This window comes from Prunus dulcis, chromosome 8 (assembly GCF_902201215.1).
Source record: "Prunus dulcis chromosome 8, ALMONDv2, whole genome shotgun sequence".
Lineage (NCBI taxonomy): Eukaryota > Viridiplantae > Streptophyta > Magnoliopsida > Rosales > Rosaceae > Prunus > Prunus dulcis.
Genome location: NC_047657.1, coordinates 6495342 through 6522377, shown reverse-complemented (window position 1 = coordinate 6522377; position 27036 = coordinate 6495342). Strand labels below are relative to the sequence as shown.

Genomic DNA, 27036 nt, shown 5'->3' with positions numbered 1-27036 from the left:
GATCTCTTGCTCTCCCTTCATTTCATCAACTTCCAACTCTTCCTCATCTTACTTTCCTTTGTAGTCTTTCTCTCTCCTTAATTCTAGCTAGTTTCAATTAAGAAGAACACATAAAATGGCAGCAGAGGTTGATACTACTACTAGTGGTGAACATCAAACTCCCAATCGAGATTTACCGTCAGATCATTCGCCCTTTATGATCAATTCTTCTAATTGCTTCCCTATCACTCTCAAGGTACCAATAATAATCAATGCATCACTCCATCGTTTGTGTTTGACCAATGTTTGAAATTTGACTCTAGCGAGCTTCCCCTCTTTTTTTTTTTTTTTTTTGGGGTGAAAATTTTCCTTCATGTTTTTATTTATTAATTAAATTTGATGATGATATGCAGTTCCTTGACGTGTGTTACCGAGTGAAGATAGACAACAAATTACAGTACAAAGGCGGCTGCTGTTTCTCAAAAGGACGCCTCATGCAAAAGGGACAACCCGGACAAGAGCCAGAAGAACGGACCATCCTACATGGAATCACTGGCATGGTGTCTCCGGGAGAAATCCTAGCCATTCTCGGGCCATCGGGTAGCGGTAAATCCACGCTCCTCAACGCCCTTGCTGGCAGGCTTACCCGGAGACACCATGGGACCGTCTTAGCCAACGGACGAAGCCTCACCAAAGCCGTCCTCCGTAGGACCGGCTTCGTCACTCAGGACGACGTTCTCTATCCTCACCTCACCGTCCGCGAAACCCTCGTTTTCTGCTCCCTCCTCCGCCTCCCTCAAAGCCTCTCCAAAAGAGACAAAATCTCCGCCGCCGAGTCGGTGATCTCCGAGCTGGGATTGCACAAGTGCGAGAACACCATCATCGGCAACACCTTCATACGTGGCGTGTCGGGAGGAGAGAGAAAGCGAGTGAGCATAGGGCACGAGATGCTGATGAATCCCAGCTTGCTGATCCTGGACGAGCCGACGTCGGGCTTGGACTCTACGGCGGCTCACCGGCTGGTCAGCACGCTGGGGTCGCTGGCTCAGAAAGGAAGGACGATCGTGACGTCCATGCACCAGCCGTCAAGCCGAGTTTACCAGATGCTAGAGTCGGTGCTGGTGCTGAGCGATGGGAAGTGCTTGTATTTTGGGAAGGGGAGCGAGGCCATGAGCTACTTTGGATCTCTTGGCTTCTCGCCGGCTTTTCCTATGAATCCTGCGGACTTTCTCCTTGATCTCGCTAATGGTACGCCACCTTTTCCAACCTTGTTCTATCTTACCTTAATTGTCGTTTCATCAATTTATTTTTGCTCCATCACATCAATATTTAGAGTGTCGTTCTAATTTAGTTCATTCTATTGTTTTGAATGCTTTATAAATTTAGAGTTTAATTCTCAGTAACAATTTATTTTCACTACTTCTTTTTTATATTGTGAAGAAAAAAAAAAAAACACCTCGCTAGGTAAAAATGAAACACATCATATGGCTAAGAGATATCCTATTTGCCTGAGTTTTACATGGATAATCTTTGAAAGACAACCTACAAACTGAGTAGTTCCGATCATTGGTTTATAGCTAAGAAAATAAAATGTGTTTATATATAGAAAATATATATCGAGGAAAAAGTGGGGTCCATATGATGATCCATGTCCAAAAGTAAGTCTCGAGCTAGCTAGCAATTCCTTGTCCATACTTCAGCTGTTATTTAGTGCGATTCTTATACATATGGCCATGGTTGTATGTATCATGGCCTATCAGTCTGTGCCCTCCATCGATGGTGGCAGAGTACATTAACTGTCAGTCTCCCCCAACTTCACAAGTCCTTTTTGGTATTTTTGTCGTTGATGATACACAAGAAACATTAGACTGAACTTAGCCAGACACAGCTAGCTACAAAAAGAAAGAAGAAGAAAAAAAAGTTCTTTTAGGATGACTTGGCATTCTGTAAAGGTCGCATTTCTTTCAATAAAAAAAAACAGATATGTTATCATAATGCTTTCGTGCTCTCCACGCGTCTCTTTTGGTTAAATAGAACGATGATCTTTCCCTTGAATTGACTCATGCACTGCCTCTCTCTCTCTCTCTCTCTCTCTCTCTCTCTCTCTCTCTCTCTCTCTATTTAAAATAATGTCAAAACATAAAAATAACCAAATTCCTACTGCCTTGACCTTTGAGTAGAGCCCGTAAATATTCCTTTGCAATTCAATTCTCACCGCTTACATTAGAATTTTGGGCTAAATTTAATGAATTAAAGTCATGCATCTTCTAGCTTGTTGTAACTTGTGTTGTGGTCTTAACTTATACTAATAAGATTGGGTTTAAGTCAATAGCTAGATATTTACAAGAAAGGTTATTTTGTGAGACTAGTAATTTGTATCGATATCGTTTAGGTGCACGGTCTGAAATATAGACAAGACATGCAAAAGACCGGAAGTCTTCTTTTGTTTATAGTAATATTTCTGTTTTTAATGTTGTAAAAGTTTTCAGATTGAACTCATCTCGTCCTTTGATTAGAAAAAAAATTAAATTTTCGGTATTGAGAGTGCAGTCAGCAAACAAAATAATGTAGTATGGACAGTGGATGTAGCCCACTATATATCATATCCTTAATTTCAACAGAGATTCAATGATCTTATGGGCTATCTATGCCGCTTTCGACCGTCCACTCAATCCCAATGCTTCATGGTGTGATATGAGCTACTCAATGATATAATGCAAATATATATATATATATATTTATATATTTTGTTCAATTAAGTTGACCTTTATTCATTGGGGGTTTGCGGATCATGAATTGGTAGTGACATGTTATGTTGCTCCTTAAAATGAAAGACCCTTGCGAATTTATTCATCATATCTTCTCGAACTATGATGGAGTTTTTTATATTTAAAATTCTATAACAACGATGGATATTTCTATCATATCTTGTTGGATATACTTGCTGAAAAAGTAAAAAACAAATTTCAGAGTATTGGTTAGTTTTTGTAAACCTAGGATATTGAAGTGGAAAAAGTTTATTTGCCTCGTATTATTGTGATAGCTCTTAATTGTATAATTTGTTGAGATTTAACGTGATTGTCTAATATAGTATCAGAGCTCTATATAACTTATTATTCGAAACTTGAATCATTATTCATGAATCCGCGACTCAATTCTTAATTAATTTATGAGGTATTATTGAAAGCAGCTGTTATTAGTGCTTAGAGAGAATATAGGTGGTGTTTGTCACAAAACTAAAGCTACAATTAAATAATGCACAAAAAATTGTAGAACAATTGCTCTTTGACCAGCTTGCTAGCTCTAGGACTTTTTATCCTTTTTTGAGTCTTGTTTAAGGCAGAAGACCATGCTCAACTTTAGAGAGGGTTAAACAAACTTGAAGGGGCTTCTTGTCCGTTAAAAATACCTTTCCTTTAATCTATTCGTAATATATATATATATATATATATATATATATATATATTACGGATTGAAGTGAAGAAATCAATGACGGCATCGATAGCGTGAGAAACCATCATTTGGTTAAGAAAGCATAAACATTTCGAAGTTGGCGAATTGCATCATTGTCTCTTTATTGAATAGTATATTTGTACATTACGAGAAAGCTTTGATTGAGAGATCTTCACAAAACTCTTATCATTTTTTTTAGTGCCTAATCTTTTGTGTTTGAATTATGTACCCTTTAGTTTCCGGGATCTTAACTAGCCTCCAGCCATATACTACACGCGTGTTAATTGACGTGGTTTTAAATGTGATAATTTATGTATACATTATATAATTTTGTATAAAAAACTTAAGGGTGTTTTTATTTTCTTTCTAAACAGAAAATTTAATAGAGGACATGTTCTTTATAATTTAGGTATCTTTAACTTGACATTATTGCATTGGTATTGGATAGTGGATATAGGCCATCCTGCAACATCATTACGTATATTTGACCACAACCTCATGTGTGCATTCATCTGGCCACTAGCCACAAATCATCACTTCAATAAAGTGGGTTTTCTTGATCACTGTCTATACCTTTTCCGTACTCTTTTTTTAATAGAATAAAGAATTGGGTGAGATTAATTTCTCAGTATGCACGCCTTTGAATTCTCATTTACCTTTTTCCTCGAATCTTAAACTTAGGATATATGAAGGAGCAACACGTGTTAAATTTGTAGCATTCATATCACCTAGTCTTACTTTTTTTTTGGTTTGAAAATACAAAAAAGCTAAAAAGGTTAAAAAGAAAATTTAAATAAAATAAAAAACATATTGAGAAAAATTAAGTTGGAAAGTGGTGGCCCCTCCTTTTAGTGGCAGCACCAACATGAGTGGCCTCTCACCTTACCACCAACACCGGTCAGCTTAATTCGGTCTGCTACTTATTATTATTATTTGGTCGTGCATGATAAAATAATTAATATTTGTTTAGTTATTGTGCATCTCCTTGTCATTTCTGGTTTTTTTAGTTAAAAAGAGTGTTTCTAATTTCGTTTTTAAGTACCAATTAATGTCCTAATCTATCAATGGACCAATGTCTACTTTGGATATAATATCATATTATGGGTGTCATTTTTGGTATCTTCTTTTCAAGGTTCTTTGATTGAAAATCTTCTTAAGTACCTAAGCAAGCAACCATTCTCTTTTTAGATAAATATAGTACTTATTGACACAAACCTAGTTGGCCACCGATACCGTGTCTAATTAGTTAATAGCACGTGAATGGTCCGTGACCAATATTTGTTAGGCACAAATGTACGTACAGTATTATTAAGGGAGTTTTACTATTATAAAATAATATAATGAAGTTAGATATATAGTAATATTAGTAATGCATTAATTAATTTTCAGTGAATTATATGTATATATATGCAGGAGTTTGCCAACTTAATGGTGTAAGCGAAAGAGATACGCCCAACATGAAAGAAATCCTTGTTTCCTCATACAATACGTTGTTAGCTCCCAAGGTGAAGGCTGAGTGCTTGGGAAATGGCCTTGTTGTATCAACCAAAGAAAATGCCTACATCGAGAACCATTCTTGTAACAAAGATGAGCGCAGAAATATTGGTCTCACAAAAATCCCTAAGGTTTCCACTTGGTTCAACCAATTCAACATTTTGCTGCAAAGAAGCCTCAAGGAACGAAAGCATGAAGCCTTCAACTCACTCAGAGTGTTCCAAGTAGCGGCTGGAGCCTTGTTAGCTGGTTTAATGTGGTGGCAATCTGATTATTTAGATGTCCAGGATCGTTTAGGGCTTCTCTTCTTCATCTCTATTTTCTGGGGTGTCCTGCCCTCTTTCAACTCGGTTTTCGCATTCCCTCAAGAACGCGCCATCTTCCTCAAGGAACAGGCCTCGGGTATGTACACATTGTCTTCATATTTCATGGCTCGATTGGTTGGAGACTTACCAATGGAGCTCATTCTCCCTACAATCTTTCTCTCCATCGCTTACTGGATGGCTGGATTAAAACCCGATTTCGGTACTTTTCTCTTAACATTACTGGTTCTACTCGGCTATGTGCTTGTGTCCCAAGGGCTTGGCCTTGCTTTAGGCGCTGCTATCATGGATGCCAAACAGGCTTCCACCGTAGCCACCGTGACGATGCTAGCTTTTGTGCTAACCGGAGGATATTACGTGCATAAGGTTCCGTCCTGTTTGGCTTGGATCAAATATATTTCTACTACGTTTTATAGTTATAGGCTGCTAATCAATGTGCAATATGGGGAAGGTCCTAAAATCTCTTCCCTCTTGGGCTGCTCATCTCAACGTAATCATCATGTGGGTGATCATAAAGTAAACTGCAAGTTTGTTGAACAGGATGTTGCAGGGCAAATTAGCCCTGTGGTGAGCGTTTGTGTCCTGTTGTTTATGTTTTTTGCATATAGATTATTAGCTTATCTTGCATTAATGAGGCGCATTAAAGCCTAAATTAAGTCTACAATTTTACATTACATGCATCTAAGTTCCTTGTTCTTCAAGGGTTCTCTTAATTGTAATTAATTCTCCAGAATGGATGAGAAGACTCAGAAGTCAGAAGGGTGGATTTTTTTTTTTTCCCCTCTTATTTTGTGATTGCAATGTACAAGTTGATAGATCTTATGTCAGCAACATTGCTGTATTCTATTGCAGTATACATCGAATCGAAATAACTGTAAGTTTGAACTTTGAAGCATGAAAAGAGCGATGTTGTTATTGTAAATGTAAATAATGAACACAACAAATCGTTCAATGGTATGGATGAAATGCAATATTGCATATAAATATGTTGTCTCTTACGTATATTAGATTTAATTATGTTGTCTTCTGAAACTGTGATTAAATCTTACTTTGTCTAGTAGAAGTTAAAGTGACACCCTATTAATCAATGTTTTGCGTTTTACTTTAGCTTCAATCATTAAATATGTTAAATAATTTGTTAAAGACGCTGCTGTGGTATATGAGATTCACTTTTTTTATTTTTATTTTTTTAGTGAGATAGATGCTACATAAGTGCCACGAGTTAAAAATAAAAACAAAAACAAAAATTATATTTAAAAATTAATTATTATTTTTTTTTTTTGTCTTCTCTCTCTTTACCCAATCCCTTTCCCCATCACTATTAAAAACTTACTTGTAACGGGGATAGTATTGTTTTGCTATCCCCCAACCAATAACACAATGACACGTGAAAAAGTTATCTCATGTGTCATTGTGTTATTGACTGGGAATAGCAAAAAATATTATTGCTTGTGTGAGCAAGCAAACCTTTTCCCAGGAGAGAGACCCTAAGCACAAAGCACGCCAGGCCCCGCCTAGGGCCTCCAAACTTAGAGCACCTCCAATTTATATAAATTCTTATATATACCTAGTTGTTATATAAGGATTTTTTGAGAGAAATTAGGAAGAAGATAAAATAATTATGGAAGAACAAGCTGTGAGTTGGACTCGTGGCGTCGTTCCCTTTCCGAAATGATATTTTGCGTCCTAATCGGAGCTTGGACGACAAATCTGCAAATTCCCACTACGTCCTTTTTCTAGCTCAACCGCGATAAAATCTGCCATCTGTTCTACATCACCCCCTTGACAAATACATGATAATTATAACCCACAGCTAAAATGTTTGGTCCATTTGTTTAGATTGTTTCTTGCTCGTGCTGGGATTTATATGAAAGAATAAAAGAAGATTTGCAATGATACAAAAAAATTTGCTCCGGCTCATTGGAAATAAGATAAAGAATGAACAATTAAGAAAAAAATTCTGACTTTAAATGATGGAGAATAAATAAATTAAAATTAAAATTTTGACAGTCAAAAGTTCTTTAACCAATAAAAAAGTAGAATACAAATTTCTATTTATAGAATTTACCAATATTAGTTTTAGCTTACCCTTTTTTTTTTTTTTTCATCTGAAAGTTTTAGCTTACCCTATTTTTTTTCGTCTGAAAGTTTTAGTTTTAGGTTAACGTTTTTTTTTTTTTTTTTTTCTTCTTTCATCTGAAAGTTTTAGTTTACCCTAATAGTATTCAACCTTCAACAACAACAAAAAGAGTAAAAGATAAAAAGACTTCCATAACTTCACACGCTGTGGTGATATATTCATATGCATGTGGTTCCGTTGCGTCTCTGCTTTTGCTGCTGCAATCAACACCAACAACTCTGTTGGCGGAGCTTCGGGTTGGGATCTCTCCTCCAACCTGCAAGCATGGGCTACTCACGCCACTTTCCATGTTGGCGACTGTCTTGGTACGTATCTAATTTAATTTAATTATCCTTTTGCTCTGTTTTTCTACCTTCATCCATCCATCTCTGTCTTTCTTTATTAGCTTCATCTATAATTCACTGTATATGTTTGGTTCGTCAGAAAATTACGAGGGAAAGAAAGATTATGATTTTGTTGATTTAGTAATTTGAGGATTATATGAGTTTTTCACTTTATTTTCTTTGAATTTGTATATGAATTTGTCTCTAATCACTTTTGCTTTCAGATCAGGATTCTGTTCGGTTATTGGCAGTAGAGGGTTGGGCCAGATCAGGATTCTGTTTTCAGATCAAGATTGCGTGACCCTTTATTGTGTATTCTTCCTGTCATTGTTAATTTTTCACAGGTATATCATATTTTTTAATGGTATTCCAGACTATAGCCAGACTAAGGTAAGGTAATCATTTTTTTTGTGTGGCTTGGCTCTTATTTTGACTCTTCTTTTATATGCACGATGGGCAGTAGAGTACAAATTGTTGATATGTGAATATGTACACTTATGACTTGCAAGTAAATCAAAGACTATTCTCTTCTCCCCTCCTAACTTATGCATAAATTTTTTAAAAAAAAATGAGTAATAAATGTGGCTTTGATTTTGATGTCTTTGATATAGTTTTAATATCTGAATTTTTGGGAACAGAGTTCTATTAATATTAACTGGAACTTATTTATGCAGAGAAATGCCTATTGATAAATCTTGGATGCAATCTGGAAGGTCGTCAGAATATTATTTTGCAGGAGTTGAAAGTTTTCTCAATTATGCATACAACCATGTTAAGCCGGATGATTCTAAGATCTTTTGTCCTTACTCTAAATGCAGTAATAGATATAGACATATGAGGTATGAGGTACACAAGCATCTTCTTTATAACGGAATTAAACTAACTTATACTACATGGTATTTGCACGGTGAGGGTGAGGGTGAGGATGAGGATAGTGATGAAAGTGATGAAAGTGACAGTGACAATGATGGAAATGATGTGGCCAGTATGGAGCAAGACGATGATATGCATGGTTTAATAGAAGAAGGTTGTCCACAAGATCCAAATGGAGATGCGCACAAGTTTTACAAATTGTTAGAAGAGGCAGAACAACCATTGTACCCAGGTTGTGAGTCGTATTCTAATTTGTCTTTTGTTGTGAACCTGATGCATATAAAGGGTATCGGTACTATGAGCAATAAAGCATTTGGTATGTTGCTAACATTGTTGAAAAATGCATTTCCTTTTTGTGAGAAGTTACCTACAACCACCAACGGTGCAAAGAAAGTTATTTCAGATTTAGGTCTTCATTATGATAAAATAGATGCATGCAATAATGATTGCATCATTTATTATAAGGAGCATGCAAATGCAACGCAGTGTCCTACATGTAAGCTTTCGAGATGGAAGAGACAAGGAAAGGGTAGCAAAAAGAAAGGTAAAAGGGTTCCATGGAAGGTGCTTAGATATTTTCCACTCACACCAAGACTTCAAAGATTATTCATGTCATCCAAGACAGCTGTAGATATGAGGTGGCATTTTAAGGATCGTGTAAAAGATGGAGTGTTGAGGCATCCGGCAGATTCTGAGGCTTGGAAATCGTTTAATCAAATTCATGAGTCATTTGGTATGGAACCTCGAAATGTAAGACTTGGTTTGGCAACAGATGGATTTAACCCTTTTGGGAACATGAATTTGCACTATAGTATTTGGCCGGTTCTCATATATCCATATAATCTTCCTCCGTGGATGTGCATGAAGGAGCCTTATGTTTTCATGACTTTACTTATTCCTGGGCCCAAGGGTCCATGCCATGACATCGATGTATACATGAGACCATTGATAGATGAATTGCGAACATTGTGGGAAATTGGTGTTGAAACTTATGATATATATGTAAAACAGAATTTTCAGATGAGAGCTGCACTTCTTTGGACTATCAATGATTATCCAGCATATGCATACATGTCAGGTTGGAGTACGTCTGGAAAATTGGCATGCCCATATTGTGCATCTAATACTTTGCATCGACGGTTATCTCATGGGTCTAAGACATGTTATTTGGGTCATAGAAGATTTTTACCGTCTGACCACGTATGGCGTAATCAAGGAAGCCAATTCGATAATACAAGGGAAAGAAGACTTGCACCTAAGAGACCATCTGGTGATGATGTGATAAATGAACTTAGTGAATTAAGAGAAATAACACATGGCAAGGATGGGAAAAAGCATACAATATTTGGGTTTGGAAAAGATCATAATTGGAAAAAACATTCGATATTTTTCCAATTGCCTTACTGGAAAACACTTTTGGTGCGTCACAATTTAGATGTCATGCACATTGAGAAAAATGTATTTGAGAATGTGATTGGCACAATGATGAGCATTGATGGTAAAACAAAAGATTCTTTAAATGCTCGTCTTGATCTTCAAGAAATGGGTATAAGACAGAGGTATCATCCAGAAGAAGGAGATAATGGTAAGCTCTATTTTATCCCAGGCGATTATACATTGTCAAATGATGATAACAAAGCTTTATGTCAATGGTTAATGGAGTTGAAAGTTCCAGATGGGTACTCTGGAAATTTATCTCGATGTGTGAATGCTTCAGAACGTAATATTTCTGGTATGAAAACTCACGATTGTCATGTGTTCTTAGAGAGATTACTTCCGTTTGTGGCGCGAGATTTATTGCCCAAAGATGTAAGTGAGCCTTTAATTGAATTATCGTACTTTTTCAAGGAATTGTGTGCTAAAGTTTTAAGAGAAGATGACTTGAATCTTCTTGACAATCAAATTGTGCTAACTCTATGCAAGTTGGAAAAAATATTCCCTCCTGCCTTTTTTGACATCATGATTCACCTAACTTGCCACTTGGCATGGGAGGCAAAGGTGGCCGGTCCAGTACAATTCAGGTGGATGTATCCGGTGGAAAGGTAATCTCAATGTTTATATATTAATTTTATTCACGATTTGTTTAACTGCTGATGTATGATTCTCTAATTTCGGTATTTATGACACAATTAGGTATTTGCATAAACTAAAGACTTATGTTCGTAATAAGGCTCATCCAGAAGGGTCTATTGCCGAAGGTGTCTTGGGAGACGAGTGTTTAATATTTTGCTCTCGCTATTTGCATCGAGTTGAAACTAAGTTTAATAAAAGAGATAGAAACGACGATGGAGGTCAACCGTCATATGATACATCTCCGTTATCTATTTTCTCAACACCTGGTCGAGCTTTTGGGAAAGGTGTACTTAGAGAGATGAGCATTGAACTTCATAAGGCTGCCACTCATTATGTCCTGCAAAATTGTGATGAAGCTTTGCCATTTGTCCAGTAAGAATTCTTCAACACTATAAATTCTTTGTGTATTTAATATATGTTACTATTTATTTAGATCTAATATAATCATTTGTTATGTATGCAGAGAACATAAGAACATTCTAATCCAGTCTAGTGTTGATAATGTGGAGGAGTCACATAGGCTTCAATTTTCAAACTGGATGTCTAAAAGGGTATGGATAATATTGTATTGGAAAAATTATTGACTGTCATAGATGTTTCTTTAAAAACATTTTTTCCTTTCTATGCAGGTCACAGAACTATACAACGATGGTAAAGTTAGTAAACAAATGCTTTCTTTGGCTCGAGGTCCTGAAAGGCGAGTAACTTATTATCCTGGTTATTATATTAGTGGTTTTAGATTTCATACATTGCAGCGTGATGAGAATAAAAAAACACAAAATAGTGGAATTATGGTTAAGGGGGAGAATCAGGTTGACGATGTGCCTTGGTATGGAACCTTAGTAGATATTGTGGAGCTTCGTTACATAGAAGGAAATAGAGTTGTATTGTTCAATTGTGATTGGTATGACACAGCACGAAAAGGAACAGGTTACAAGATAGATCGTTATGGAATAATCACTGTTAATACAACACGCAAGCTAAATACTCAAGAGCCATTCGTACTAGCAAGTCAAGCAACCCAAGTTTTTTATGTGAAGGGGGTTAAAAATAAAATTTGGAGTTTTGTAGTGGAAACAAATCCAAGAAATGCTTATGAGATGACTAATGATGAGATTGAGCCATACCAAGAAGCAGAGACTCAAAGTCAAAGCATGCATGCCATCCAAAATGATGTTGAAGACAATGAAATTGATTGAAGAAGGGATGTGATTCAACTTACAACTATGGGATGAGTTGTCAAGTAATTGTGATTGTCTATTTTTTTTTTGTAATCATCTTTTTTTTTTTTTGGATTGACTATTTTTAGTTATTTATTTTGGAGTGTGATTGGTGACTATCAATCAATTTTTTTTTTTATACTTATTCTAATGGGAAATTGACATTCCAACATTTTACCTACAAGACATATTTCTCTTCGAAAATAGTCAAACAATTCAGACGAAAGGAGAAGCCCTCGGAAATATTCAAGCAATTCCGACGGAATAAGAAGCCCCTCAGAAATAGTCAATCAGTTCCGACGGAATGAGAAAGCCCTCGGAAATAATCATCCTATTTCCGTCAAGAGTACTTTTGGTTGTTAATAAAATTGGCGCCAAGTCTTCCCGCCAAATAAATTACATTTCCGACGACAGTGGAGACTTTTTTCGAGGGTATTTCCTTTGTCGGAAATAAATTTCAGGCTCGTGACATATTTCCAACGGACAACATTTTTTGGTCGGAAAAAACCCTATTACCGAGGAAATTTCAGGGCCCTCGAAAAATGTTTGTCGGTAATGACTCTTTTTTTTTTTGTAGTGGAGCTCAACTATGAGTTCCTACTCATCTAGTCTGGTGTGTTTTTCATTCACCTTTGGTGCTTATTTATAGGCATAAAAAATACATAGTTTACTACCATAAGTGATCATATACATCATTGGTGAGTCATATATTTGATAGAGAGGTCATATACATCATTGGTGATACATGGTTGGGTGAGTCACTTATTAGGTATTACGTATGATGGTGACATCCACTTATCCACTTATCCATGATGGATGTCGCCTCATTAAAAACCTTGCTAGTAAAACTCAGTGGGACAAAAACTGGTAGAAGGGAAAAAGAGTACACAACCATGTGTAACATAAAATTCGGTGTATATAACACTGACATTCATGCGACACAGCCTCGTTAAAACCTTGCCAGGAAAAATCCATGATAAGTTCGTAATTTCATACATTCGCATGCCTTCTTTACTTAGTGACTTTGCTTAGTTTCTCTTTATTTTGAGTCACTTACCTCTTTTTGTTTGTTTTGTAGGTTAAGACAGCAAGATATCACAATTGATGCAATCCATCCTTGTTAATGGCTGATTGGGATAAGAGGAATATGAGCTTAAAGACAAACCAATTTGAGCCACACTCCTTGTCAGTCCAGTTTCGTAGGTCATCTTGTAGGCCTCATTTCATCAACTTACACAGGTCGAATGAGGAGACATCCTTGATAGAAGTTGTTCCTATGGGTGTCTATTATAACATATCCAAATTTTAGCCCCATTGGATAAATTTGGAGCCCTCAACACGTCAAAGACTGAACCAAGTTCACAAAACAGTCATGTTGGCTGACATCGCATTTAATGTGGCTACATCCCTAGAGCCATGTGCTACACATTAAAGCAGCCACACATGGGAGACAAATCAGCTTGGGAACTCATAAAGATGAACAAAAGTCAAGCTTTCCATAAAGAAACCAAGAATAGTCCACCAAAGCATGTATTGGGTAGTTGGAGCAGTTGGCATGTATGGGCAGCTGGAGCAGTTGGGCAGTTGGGCAGTGAGGCAGTTGGGAGCAGCTAAGAGAGGTGTGCTTCACCAGCCAAAAGGGAGGACGAAATTTCACTCTATAAATAGAGAGCTGCTCACTCATTCAAGGAAGATAGAGTCAGACACACACATTCACTTCATCCATTACTCTGATACACATATTCAGATTCACCACAAAGAGAAAAGAGAGCTTGGAGCTGTCCTGGAAACTACATTGCTGCCAGCTAGTTCTTCTGCTCTGTTTATTCTACCTATGTATTTATTATTTTCTTTATTCATAGTTATGTCTAACTAATCCATTTAGTTAGGGCTTAGGATGAAGCCCTAGTCATGAACATTCAATGTTATGGATGATTTTATAGTTAATTGATTTCCTTGCTTTCATTATCAAGTTGTTAATCTCCAGTTTATTATGTGTTTAATGTATGTTTTCTTGGAGTAGCTAACTAGGATTTTATGTATCTAGCACAGGTTGGGAAGGGGTTTAGATTCATCAATTCTACTCTCCTTTCACAAGCAACACATGAATGGCCTAAGAATCATTCAAGAGGTTAATAACCATAGGTTGACTAGGATAGATACCTTGTTCTAGGACTTGTGTGATTATCATATTCTTATGGAGCTTAATGACTCTTGTATGCTTTATTCTAAGTAGATACCATGCTTAGGTTGCATATTAGAGATCACGTGTTGTGTAGATACCATGCATAATTACATGTCTTACGAGAATCATGCATCCTGCACCTAGATACCATAGGCTTGTATGCGATAATATATTGTTGATGAAGTTTGAGTCAATTTCTATGCATTCATAAGTTGGATAGGAAAACTAGTGGTGGATTCCAAGGCTTTAACATCTCTCAATCATTGTTTCACAACTTGTTGATTGCTGCCAGTGTTTACTTTCGAGCACTTTCATTTCACTTTCTTCTTTTTATTTTAACAACAAAACCCCCAATTTCGGGTGCGTATGTGGTGCTAGGATTCTATCCTAGACCTTGAGTAATTAGCAAGAGGCATTGTTGAATTCGACCTTGCCTTTAGCTAGTTAGTCAGTTTCTTTGTTCTATGTTTTTCTAGCATTCTAAGTAATTTAACTTGGAACCAAGTTACCATTCTCCGTGGGATCGATGTCGTATTTACATAAGCTATACTATAAACAGTTCGTGCACTTGCGAGAATTAAAGTTGCTGTTTTTAATAACTCGTTTTAGTTGTTAAGAATGGTCTTAACAAGTTTTTGGCGTGTTGAGACTATTCTTAACAACTAAAACGAGTTATTAAAAACAGCAACTTTAATTCTCGCAAGTGCACGAACCGTTTGTAGTATAGCTTATGTAAATACGAGGTCAATCCCACGGAAAATAGGAACTTAGTTCCAAGTTAAATTACGTAGAATGCTAGAAAAACATAAAACAAAGAAACTGACTAACTAGCTAAAGGCAAGGTCGAATTCAACAATGCCTTTTGCTAATTACTCAAGTTCTAGGACAGAATCCTAGCACCACACACGCACTCGAAATGGGGGCTTTTGTTGTTGAAATGAAAAGAAGAAAGTGAAATGAAAGTGCTCGAAAGTAAACATTGGCAGCAATCAACAAGTTGTGAAACAATGATTGAGAGGTGTTAGAGCCTTGGAATCCCCCACTAGTTTTCCTATCCAAGTTATGAATGCATAGAAATTGACTCAAGCTTCATCAATAATAGATTATTGCATACAAGCCTATGGTATCTAGGTGCAGGATGCATGATTCTCCTAAGGCATGTAATTGTGCATGGTATCTACACAACACGTGATCTCTAATATGCAACCTAAGCATGGTATCTACTTAGAATAAAGCATACAAGAGTCATTAAGCTCCATGAGAATATGATAATCACACAAGTCCTAGAACATGTTATCTGTCCTAGTCAACCTTTGGTTATTAACCCCTTGAATGATTCTTAGGCCATTCATGTGTTGCTTGTGAAAGGATAGTAGAATTGGTGAATTTAAACCCCTTTCCAACCTGTGCTAAGTGCATAAAATCCTAGTTAGCTACTCCAAGAAAACATACATTAAGCACATAATAAACTGGAGATTAACAACTTGTTAATAAAAGCAAGGAAATCAATTGACTATAAAATCATCCATAACATTGAATATTCATGACTAGTGCTTCATCCTAAACCTAACTAAATGGATTAGTTAGACATAACTATGAATAAAGAAAATAAGAAATACATAGGTAGAATAAAGAGAAGAGAAGAACTAGCTGGCAGCAATGTAGTTCCCAGGACAGCTCCGAGCTCTCTTTTCTCTTTGTGGTGAATCTGAATGTGTGTATGAGAGTAATGGATGAAGTGAATGTGTGTGTTTGACTCTATCTCCCTTGAATAAGTGAACAACTCTCTATTTATGGAGTGCAATTTCGTCCTCCCTTTTGGCTAGTGAAGCACACCTCTCTTAGCTACTCCCAATTGCCTCAACTGCCCAACTGCCCAACTGCTCCAGCTGCCCATACATGCCAACTGCTCCAGCTACCCAATACATGCTTTGGGGGACTATTCTTGGTTTCTTTATGGAAAGCTTGACTTTTGTTCATCTTTATGAGTTCCCAAGCTAATTTGTCTCCCATGTGTGGCTGCTCTAATGTGTAGCACATGGATCTAGGGATGTACCCACATTAAATGTGATGTCAGCCAACATGACTTTTCTGTGAACTTGGTTCAGTCTTTGACATGATGAGGGCTCCAAATTTATCCAATTGGGCTGACATTTGGATATGTTATAATAGACACCCATTGGAACAACTTCTATCAAGGATGTCTCCTCATCCGACCTGTGTAAGTTGCTGAAATGAGGCCTGCAAGATGACCTACGAAACTGGACTGACAAGGAGTGTGGCTCAAATTGGTTTGTCTTTAAGCTCATATTCCTCTTATCCTAATCAGCCCTTAACAAGCATGGATTGCATCAATTGTGATCTCTTGCTGTCTTAACCTACAAAACAAATAAAAAGAGGCAAGTGACTCAAAATAAAGAGAAACTAAGCAAAGTCACCAAGTAAAGAAGGCATACGAATGTATGAAATTATGAACTTGTCAATCCAATGGGATAAAAACCTGGATGAAGGAAAAAAAGTGCAGTGTGTGAAGATCTTTATTAACAGTACGCTCCCCCTCATGCTTCGCAAAATATCTTTAAGCCATACTGTTGACCATCTTTCTGAATGTCTTAATTAGCACTGATTCTGTGAATCAATCTTTCAATATTGTTGGATGATCCCCCTGAAAAATTACTCCCCTTGATGTATTCATATTTCTTTGATGATCCAACATAAATGATATTGATATCACATTATACTTCACGGAGTGATCTTTGAGAGTGCTTGTATAAAACTTCTTGTCGCGACATCAGCATCATTGAAGGATGTATATATGTCTTCATTTATTGTATCCCTGTTAAGGTTAGAATAATACAGAAAAATATCTAGGCTACTTTCGTTAGCCTTTTACTTCATATAATGGCTTGATTTTCATATGCTATATTAAAATAATAATAATGACCTCATATTTATAATGATAAGAGCATTAAATATTTTTTTGGTATAATAAGTCATTCATATACATCATTGTATGTTTTGAGAATATTGCATATGTTTTTCCATCCATATCCTTGTATGTTTTGAGAATAATTGCATATGCTATTCCACAGGCTCTCCAGGAGTTTAAATATCTCTCATAATTTTAAACATTTGAATACGTTGCAACGTCTTTAAATTTAAATTCAATCAAAGTACTCTCTGAGGCAATTTATACATATTAATATTGAGTACAAAATTTGTGCTTCAAGCACATATCCTTCAGAGACTTGCTTCATGCAATTTTAATCATTCAGGGATTTAATTTAAGGGATTACACTTCATAACACACTATATAGTTTTATACTCAGCTATTTATTTCTCTTATACATCTTTAAAGAATCACTTCTGCGATATGTTTCCATGCATTTAATAAACCTTAAAGATAGCATGTTGGTCTCCATAAATGTGCAATAAAAAGGTACGATTACATGTATAAATATGAAGAACCTCAACATTCCTTACTTTTACCAGAAATATTTACGTCATATAGAGTGAGTGTATTCCTCTTTATCTCGAACACCTATGTATAACCTACAAGGTCAATATCTTTTTGGGGTTCGTACTATGGGTTGTTCTTTCACGATCATTCTCAACTTTAATGGAATTGCCCTCTTTCCATTTTGGCCAATGATTTTTTCGACATTTAATAATAGAACATGGTTCCAATCAACACAACCCATTGATAATTTGAGTAGCTAATCAAAAATTGTCATTCATCAATTCATGATTTCACCATTCTCATGTGCATGCGCATGCATCAATTATTAGAATTTCTTTACCTTTGGGTACTCAAGTTCAAGGGCTTTCATTGTCTCTTTCCATAGAAACATCTCTTATAAGATGAATTATGTGAGAATGTGGATCATAACCTTCAATGGAGCGTTGTTTTATAATAGGGCATGGATAATCTCTATTCAGAGAGTTGGAACATTTAGAACCCATATATCTGTCATGCTACAAGCATGCCACAGATTAATGGTGTGAATTTAAGACAACCTGAAAAATGAAGATTATAAAGATTAGTCTAAACACAAATTATACTCACAAGTGCACAAGGTCAGTCGTAATATAGTATGGCAAATACGAAGTCATTCCCACGAGGATTGAGTTCAACTACCAATTAGTCTAACCTAATTTACTTCACAAAATACTTTAACTACTCTAATTAAACACGTAACATAGTCACGTAAACACGAAAGGGGTTTTTTAAAGAATGATTTAATTACCAACGAAATTAAAAGACAAAACAAGTAGAAAGTCACGAAACAAAAGAATTATAAATTCAAATTGATAGAAGCACTAGGACAATGAATTCACCACTAGTAATCCGATCTAGCCTCTTATTCACCTACCTATTAACTAACCAATTGATGTCGCCGCTTAATTTTCATTTTTCATGAATTACCTATGGTATTTAGCTAACTCATGTATTCCTACGTGCAATTCACCTATGGTATTTAGGTCAAATATCAACACGTAGAAATTCATTAAGATCAATGAAAACCTCGAACAAGCATGTAAACCCTAGGAGTATGGTATTTACCCTAGACGAATTACAAATCCTAATCACAAGAAGCAAGCCTCAAATTAAGTATGGTATTTACTCTAATTTGCATCCGATTAACTCAATTAAAAGTCTAGATGGTGATCAAGCATCAAGATAAGAAACCAAGTATTAAGCACAGTGATTAAGAATCCAACATCAAACGGCAATCAATAGATAGGTAAAATAAGAAAACTAGATCATCATACTAGGGCTACATCATGCCCTAGCAAAAGAAAATTAGTTACACATAATCATAGAATTTGACATAAACAAAAACATAAGGAAGAAACAATCAAACTTAGCCAATTGCGGTACTCTTCCAGCATCAACAATTTCTCCTCGTCCTTGTGTATCTCCCTATAGGGAGTTGTTTCTCATGCTTAAATAAAACACCCCACGTCTGTTCCTACCCTCACTGGGCTTTTACAGCAGCCCAAAAATAAAGAAAAACCTTATTAAAACATAAATCCAAAATGGGTAAGTAATTGATTCCTCTTCCTACTTGGACTTGGATAACACGTCAGCTACGTTGCATGCACGTTTGGGGTTGTTTCTCCTCCAAGAAAATTTGGGAAAAATATGTAAATTGTAGGTTTGGTCTTATCTTTCCAGCCATATATCGCACACCTTGAGGAAAAATTAGGAAAGTCTTCAAATAGTCATTCTTCCACAACAACACAGTTTTGACGGGATTGCACCTTATGCTGACTTAACTTCAAAGACTGCTCCGAAAATTCTAGAAAAATTCCACAATCATCTTCAAGGTCTTAGCTTTCATCTCCAATTGGTCTCGTACTAAAACTCCACTAAAAAGTCATATTTCTGTTGAAAACAAATTACTTGCTCTGGAAAGTTGAAAATTGAGAAAATAAAGTCATAAGTCCTTTTTAAATCAAATTCTCCTATAAAAACTAAGTATATAGAGTAAATAAATGTGTAAATTTATGGATTTATCAATTAATATACACATTTCAATGAATTGTCCTTCTGGGACTTTAAACCATATAATTTGCTACACATTAGGCGTGCACCATATTAATATTGACATGTTAATGGATTGTCCTTCTGGGACCTCAATCCATATCATTTGCTACGCAATAGGCATGCATCTCATTCATCACTGCTGCTCATATTTTGCTCTTCCGAGGCTTTAATTTATGCACTGTATTATCAATGTATTCAACTTGCAATTTGTAAAATTTGCACTAATAATTCATGAATACATATCAGGATGATACAAGCCATTCTTTTGGAATGGTCATAATACAAGTTGTTGAATGGTCATAATACAAGTTGTTCTTTTGGAACGATTTGTAATGTAATTCATTCTTCTGAAATGGTCCTTTGCATGGCGCTATTTTGAAATGGTCTTATCTCCCCATTTGGTTACCAGTAAAGGTGTCGTAAAATATCAAAATACTAATAAGCGTACAAGCATGAAATAACACAAGTATTGCTTACATCCTTAGGAGAGAGAAACTTTGCTCAAATATCATTCAAGCTCGTATCGGCTCAGTAAATATAATGAAACGCTTGATGATCTAGTTATATCATGCAAGAGCAAAAATCACAATTCTTTTGTCTTTGTCAAAAAATAACCCTCAGTGTTAGGTTGAAAACATGGATTTGTTCTTCTGATGAAGGTTCTAAAGAAACAAAGTCCCTATGAACAGAGAGTTATAAAAAGAAAGAAAAGATACAAAGAATTGTGACATTGATTGCAAGGTAGGTAAGCAATCAGGGAAGGAAACTAGTGAGGTAACAGACAACAAACTCTCATTCCCCCAAGCCTAGGAGAACTTCAGGAGATTAGAGAGATGTGGCCGTTCTTGTCGTCTTACAGTTCCCTAACGTCACCGAAACATGATCAGGGATAGTCTCGCTTCCTACATGGATGATCAAAGATAGTCTCGCTTCTCAAGCAAATCGAGTGCTCATTGATAGGAAAAATAACTGGATATTGCATCACTAGATATGGAGAAAAACTGGATGTATTCTGCAAAGAAATTTCGTTAGTAACATATTTATATACAAATTAGAGGAATAGTTTGATTCGGTAAATCTCAAATTAACTACAAAAATTTGTGAGGTCCTCGAGACGCTTTTGAAAAAGTGACTTCGTGAAATCCGTTAAGATAATATTCGGTTGACAATAATTGTCCTTATGACCCCCTAAACTGCTGACAGACTATAATGAAGGTCGCGTGAAGTTTTGAAATCTAGAAAAGAAAAAAGAAATATTAGGATATGGGAATATATTGGGATCTTGGAAACGTTGCCACGTTTCTGCCTATAGTTATTGCCTTTATAAGGCTTGATTGGAGTAATTGTGTTTCAACTCAACTTCCTTCCATTTTCTCAAATTTCAGCTTTTCTAAAACTTTCTTCAAAAACTTTTAAAATGGCTTCCTCTTCTTTTTGCCCAAAACATTTTGATTTAAATGTTGCTCCCAAAACAACTCGTGACGCCAAAGTCTGGCATCCATCCTTTGCATCCCAAAATAGTCATCTCACGGTTACTGACTCCATGATGATGAATGATACGACTGCTATCATAGTAGCTAAGAATTTCTTACTCTTATGGATGAAATACTATTAACAGGAAGGTCTGACGAAGAGGCTATTGATGACTCAATGATTTTTAGCATTCAGAGTGCTGCTTCTATTTTTAATATGGCTCATCATTTGCATCCCAAAGCAAACGAGATTCAGGAGCTGAACACTGAAAATTCATCTCTTCGGAGAATGCTTCATGATTCTCAACAAGAGGTTGAAAACCTTAAAAAGGAAAATAAAGCTTTGTTGAAACTGGTGAGTTCATACTCCGTTGATAAGCAGACAAGACTTGACATGCTGCAGATTTCTAATGAAAAGAGTCTGGAAGACCAAGAGAGGCTCATGGCTAAGCTCAAGAGGCATTGTCCTCTTTCTCCAGAGACTTCTAGATCATAATGAAATTTTATAGATTTTACAGAGCCTACTCATTCCTTGTAGGTGAAAAGAATCTATCTGTTGTATGCTTTGTTTCTGTTATAATAATTGGGAAAATTCTTAAACTTGCACCTGTGGTTTTGACGTCTTTTCAAAATGACGGTTTGGAACCTTGTGCCTTATAGGTTCAAACAACCACATCAAATCTCTCAAATTATATATTTCAATGCATGTGAGTCCGAAACTTCTGGCCCAGGCTAAACATGACCTCATAACTTAACTGCCTTTTTCAATTTTGCATGAAATATAAATTGAGGAAAAGTTATCATATTGTAATATAGTAGTGAAGAGCATTAACTACTATATACCTGTTGTTGTCGGATTCAACTACGCCAAAATTAATTCAACTGCATCCTCAACTTGTGATACTCGCAAGTGCACGAGCCATTGGGTAGTATAGCATGTGTACGTGTGAGGTCGATCCCACGAGGATTGATGATAGATTGATTTAATTGATTCCCTATACCAAACAGAAATAGAAACAAGATTTAAAGGTGATTGAGAAGAGTACATGAAATGATAAGAGAAAGTTACAAACAAACAAAGAAGAACACTAAAACTGGTTTTGGGTTTAAAAACAGTTTTGAGACACTAGGGAATAATCCAATTCTAAGTCTCAAGCAATCAAATTAACAAGTTCAATTCAAGTAAAAAGATTGATTCTTTCTAATGTATAATTAGACTTGGCAAACGAGTCGTTTTAACTGGTTTCGGGTCGTGTTCGTGTTAACCCGTTAATTAATCGGTTGACACGACATGACCCGTTAAGCTAACGGGTGAGAAATACCATACCCAAACATGACCCGTTACAATTCGTGAATGACCTGATACGACCCGTTAAGAATAAACCAGAAGAAAGGAAAAAAAAAAAAACCTATCCCCCAAAACAAGCCAGTAGCCCCCTATCTCTGCCCTTTTTCTCCCAATTTTCATCTTTCATAAATACCATTCAAAAATTTACAAGTTCAGGATTAGTCTTGCATAATGATAAAACAATAAGCAAAATAGTTGGTTGATTAGATTATTTATATATAAAAAAAGACAGAGAGGGAGAGAAGAAGAGAAGAAAAAAAAAAGGAGAGAAAAGAAAGAGATGGAGAGAATAAGAAGAACAAGAAGAAAAAAAGGGAGAGAAGAAGAGAAGAAAAAAAAATGGAAGGGAGACATGGACAATTTCCGAAAGGGGAGAAGAAAAGGAAGAAAGTGAGAGATTGAGAGATGTAGAGAAGAGAAAAAAAGAGAGGGGGAGATGAGAAAGTCGACGAAGAGAGGAAGTGGAATGAAGGAAAAATAATATTAAAAAGAGAGAGAGAGAGAGAGAGAGAGAGAGAGAGAGAGAGAGAGAGAGAGAGAGAGAGATAAGGAAAAGAAGAAAGAAATTTTTTTTTTTTAAAGGCATGATGTTGGGGATATGAGATATTTTTTTAAAATTACAGAATTACCCTCTTTAACCAGTGGATGCGAATATTCGCGAATTGACCCGACACAACCCATTAGTTTAACGGTTCACCCATTTTCAACCCAACCCATTAAGCTCAACCCAAATACTGATAATTTGATGCAAATTCGTGTTATGTTAACGGATCGTGTGCAATATTGCCGGGTCTGTGTATAATCTAGCCATGGTGTCTGGTCTAAACCTCAAATTCCTAATTCCCTAATTAGATCCTTGTTGTCGAACCTAAATTAAGCATTAGAAATCCATTAAGCATAGGGGAGAACATTTTAAACAACCAAGTATATACCTAATCTTTGTTGTCGAATGTCCATACATACTCTTCCTAGTCATAGTTCAATTCGAGTTAAAGCATATGGTATTTACTCTTAATTCCAATCAAGATAGCTAACATATAAGTTTATATGGTGATCAAACATTAAAACAAGTATATCAATTAATAAGCATAATGAATAAGAACAAGATGTAACACCCTGACTCCAAATTTAATTAATTATTTAATTTATTTAAGTGAAATTACGAATTTACCCTTGGGGTAAGAGTTATTTGGTCATTTTCTTATCCGGAAGGATTTTGGGACAACGAGTAGTACGGTTATGTATGTTGTACTGAGACAAGTCCGTAGACACGAGGTAGGCTTGAATGGGAGTTGTACCGAAGATTTGGCGACCAAAATTAGTTCAGTGGCAAACTTGTAAATATTTTGAAAAAACTTGGGTAAAAACCTTATTTTTCTTCTCTCTCTCTCCTCTCTCTCTCTCTCTCTCTCTCTCTCTCTCTCTCTCTCTCTCTCTCTCTCTCTCCCATGCTCTTCTCCCTCTGCGCGACTTCCTCCTTCCCTGTTATTGTTCATCTGAACAGAACAACCCACGCCACCGCCACTTCCGACCACCCCGATCGACAGGACCGATCCCAAACGAACTGGGCCACTTTTCTCTTCCACTTCCGACCGATCTCCACCGTGAATAAGCCTGAGAACAAGTTGGTTTTTTACAGAGATTTCGCCACCGTCGTTCTCCGTCCTCCGGCAGCCATTTTCGTTGATCAAGGTATGGAATCTCATCTACTCTTCGAGCTGTAGTTGTGTATGGGATAGGATTGGATCGATTCTGCATTTAGGAAACCGATTTTGAAATCTAGGTTTTTGGCTGAATTTCAAAGTGAAATTCCGCCGCCTGTTGATGTCCGAATTGGACCTCCCCGTAGTTGAATGAAATGATCCTTGTCTCGAGGAGTACCTAGGGTAGGAAGGGTGTATCACGGTGTGGAGTTTTTCCGTCACCAGAAATTACTCTACACACCCACGCACTGTCGGCGCTTGTGGCGGCACGTAGGCGAGGGTGGTGAAGTCACGTTTGGTCCTGTTGTAATCCTCATGTTGTTACGAGCGTGTAGGCGTGCTCTGATTTCAATTCGGATGTCGTATGACTATCGAACGAATTTCGTATATTATGCGTTATCCGGGTTCGATAGGTTCTGACCGTTAGATCGTTTTCAAATTAAAATATGTTAATCTAGGCACTCTTAGAATCGTGTATTACTTTGTGGAATCGTGAATCGAAGCCCCGGATGTTCCAATTCAATAATTCGAAGTTGTGGTTTACGATAACCGTCCCATTTCTGACTAAACTTTCAAGACATATTTCCTAACGCGTATATGGACCTTAGAATACCTCATTCAATGTACACGCACTGGGAAGATGGGGAAGTTAGTATTTAATTTGCATATTCTATTTTGAAGTGATTTTATATTGATTAAGAGTTCGTAATAGGTGCTTCGACCGCTCGTACACAACAGACGGGACCCTCTCAGGGTCAGGCAGCTTGGGACTATTTGTGAGTGGACTTTGTTTTCAATCATATGCATGGTTTTATTGATGAAAGATTTATGCATATGTTTTAAATGGTATTTGGGATATAATATATATTTGGTTGTTGAATTTGATGTTCTTATAAGCTTTGGCTATATATTTTGGGTATCGTGAGCATGTTTATATGGATTTTGGGAAATTCTATCTATATTGTCTATGTGTGGGATATTTGGGTTGTTGAGGTGAGATTGTGGAAGAATTTGAGTATGAGGGGTTGTTGAGAGAAGATGTATGATTACACTATGTAAGTACATCCCTTGATTATTAGTCTCACACGTGGCGTTGGTAGTTCCGGCTTGTGAGACACTTCTCATACGTGGCTTTGGTAGTTCCGTCGTATGGGAAGACTATGTACATTGCTTGGAATCATCACACATGGTGTTGGTAGTTCCGGTGTGTGATGATGTAGTCTGCACGTGCAGGACTTAGTATTGGAGCTACATGTGGCGTTGGTATTTCCGGCGTGTGAGCTATGGAGTTTTGACCCCCGATTGGACCGCTCATCCCTAGACGCAGGATAGCACCTGAAAATCCTGCGGGCTAGCCAAACAATCCCCCAGTTGGATTGTTTCCCCCGTACCTAGGTAGTGTGATGAGTATTTTGTATATTTATATTTATATATTTATATCTATATATAGGTGTGAGTGTAAAGTAATTAGAGTATATGCAGTGGGTTGGGAAGAGCAGTATAATTTTGGGAATGAAGTTTATGAATTGAGTGGTTTGTGGTTTTAAAGGGTTTTAAGAGATTAATGGTTTTGAATATTAAATATGAGTTATGAATCTGCATGTTTTGAGCATTATTTTTACACGGTGGGGTTATTATGTCGTTTTAAATGCAAACTTTGTTTTTGTCCACTCACATGTTTTCTGTTTTGCGCCCCCCAGACAGTAGTCGCTTAGAGGAGAATTTCAAGCCGTGTTCGAGACCTCTAATCGTGATCATCACTAGATTAGACTTCGAGTAATTTCTTTTTACTCAACTGGTTGTTCTTGTAAACTGAATTCAGTAGATGCTTTGTTATTGCCCATTTTAGGTTTTATTTGTGAGGCGAGAGGCCGTTTGGTGTTTAGTGTAAAATGTTGTAAGCATGCTGCTGGTTGGGATTATATTAAGTATATTATGCAAGTTGAATTTTGTTGGGTTTGTTCAATTTACAGGGGAGACTCTGCCAAAATTTTGGTAGAATGTCTCGGTTTTTAGTAAGTGGGCCGGCATCGGGGTGATGTCAGTAAATGGACAGGATCCATCCCGATTTTCGAGGAATTTCGGGGCGGGTCCTGTCACAAGAACCAAAATTGAAACTTGGAAACCAATCAAACTTTAAAAACTTATAATCATCGTGTTCATAACAATAACAAAAAATTATAAGGTGTTTATTAAATAGAAAGACGAAGTAAAACTAAGGAAATACAAGAAGAGAACAAAAGGCAAAGGGAGAAGAAGAAGATAGGGACGTCATGCTAGAGATGGAAAAGCTTCATTCTCATGGCTACCAAGAGGCCAGAGCCTCCCAGCTGCTACATTCTCTCTTTTCTCCCTTTGTGACTCTCAACTCTCCCTCTCTTTGTATACAATGTGATGGAATATGAATGAATGATGAATTCCCAGCTCCTTGAAGACTCTCTATTTATAGGCATAGGGGGTAGATGAAATCAGATTATACAATTGAATCCGCCAAGCACACATACTTCACCTAGCACACTAATGCAATTGAAAATTAGTTCACCAACAACACCAACAACACCTACTTCATCTTCTTTATTTCTTGTGGATGCTGGAAATTTTCACTTAAATAAGCTCACCTAACTTTCCCACCATTAGAAATCACCTCATGCTTAGGTCAGAATGACCAAGCTCACTTAGCTCATCCTTAGGTCAGCATGACCAGCAATTTCATGGGCTTACAAATTGGGCTTCCCTTAATCAAATGATCACTTTGAGCCCTCCGTCTTAAAGTTCAGAATGTTATCTTTCCAACCACATATCAGTTGGCCTAATCCAATGTCGGAGGAAGAAGTTAATGCTGAAACAAATTGCTAACTCATTTGGCATCGCATACAAAATTCATCATGAGCATGGTTCT

At 36.6% G+C, this 27036-nt stretch overlaps 3 protein-coding genes across 3 annotated transcripts; all 3 read left to right on the top strand.

Annotated features, from left to right (window-relative positions):
- Positions 1-6167, top strand: LOC117636311 (ABC transporter G family member 25). The gene is made up of 3 exons (XM_034370752.1): positions 1-235; positions 393-1227; positions 4846-6167. Exons 1-3 carry the CDS (start codon positions 116-118, stop codon positions 5898-5900), a joined length of 2010 nt encoding a protein of 669 aa, XP_034226643.1. The 5' UTR covers positions 1-115; the 3' UTR covers positions 5901-6167.
- A 1388-nt stretch (positions 6168-7555) lies between these two features.
- On the top strand, positions 7556-10447 carry LOC117638343. Its single transcript, XM_034373475.1, has 5 exons — positions 7556-7694; positions 7937-7952; positions 8057-8107; positions 8387-10317; positions 10434-10447. Exons 1-5 carry the CDS (start codon positions 7556-7558, stop codon positions 10445-10447), a joined length of 2151 nt encoding a protein of 716 aa, XP_034229366.1.
- Positions 10448-10481: 34 nt separating this feature from the next.
- LOC117638247 lies at positions 10482-11883 on the top strand. Its single transcript, XM_034373381.1, has 4 exons — positions 10482-10627; positions 10719-11030; positions 11122-11209; positions 11288-11883. Exons 1-4 carry the CDS (start codon positions 10545-10547, stop codon positions 11855-11857), a joined length of 1053 nt encoding a protein of 350 aa, XP_034229272.1. The 5' UTR covers positions 10482-10544; the 3' UTR covers positions 11858-11883.
- The last annotated feature ends 15153 nt before the right edge of the window (positions 11884-27036 follow it).

What these genes read in the sequence shown, in the direction of transcription:
- LOC117636311 (XM_034370752.1), top strand. Translation starts at nt 116, where the DNA reads ATGGCAGCAGAGGTTGATACTACTACTAGTGGTGAACATCAAACTCCC. An exon ending in GCTTCCCTATCACTCTCAAG is followed by an intron (nt 236 to 392) that starts GTACCAATAATA and finishes GATGATATGCAG; the next exon opens with TTCCTTGACGTGTGTTACCG. An exon ending in TCTCCTTGATCTCGCTAATG is followed by an intron (nt 1,228 to 4,845) that starts GTACGCCACCTT and finishes ATATATATGCAG; the next exon opens with GAGTTTGCCAACTTAATGGT.
- LOC117638343 (XM_034373475.1), top strand. Translation starts at nt 7,556, where the DNA reads ATGTGGTTCCGTTGCGTCTCTGCTTTTGCTGCTGCAATCAACACCAAC. An exon ending in TATAGCCAGACTAAGGTAAG is followed by an intron (nt 8,108 to 8,386) that starts GTAATCATTTTT and finishes TTATTTATGCAG; the next exon opens with AGAAATGCCTATTGATAAAT.
- LOC117638247 (XM_034373381.1), top strand. Translation starts at nt 10,545, where the DNA reads ATGATTCACCTAACTTGCCACTTGGCATGGGAGGCAAAGGTGGCCGGT. An exon ending in GAAGCTTTGCCATTTGTCCA is followed by an intron (nt 11,031 to 11,121) that starts GTAAGAATTCTT and finishes TTATGTATGCAG; the next exon opens with AGAACATAAGAACATTCTAA. An exon ending in CAAACTGGATGTCTAAAAGG is followed by an intron (nt 11,210 to 11,287) that starts GTATGGATAATA and finishes CTTTCTATGCAG; the next exon opens with GTCACAGAACTATACAACGA.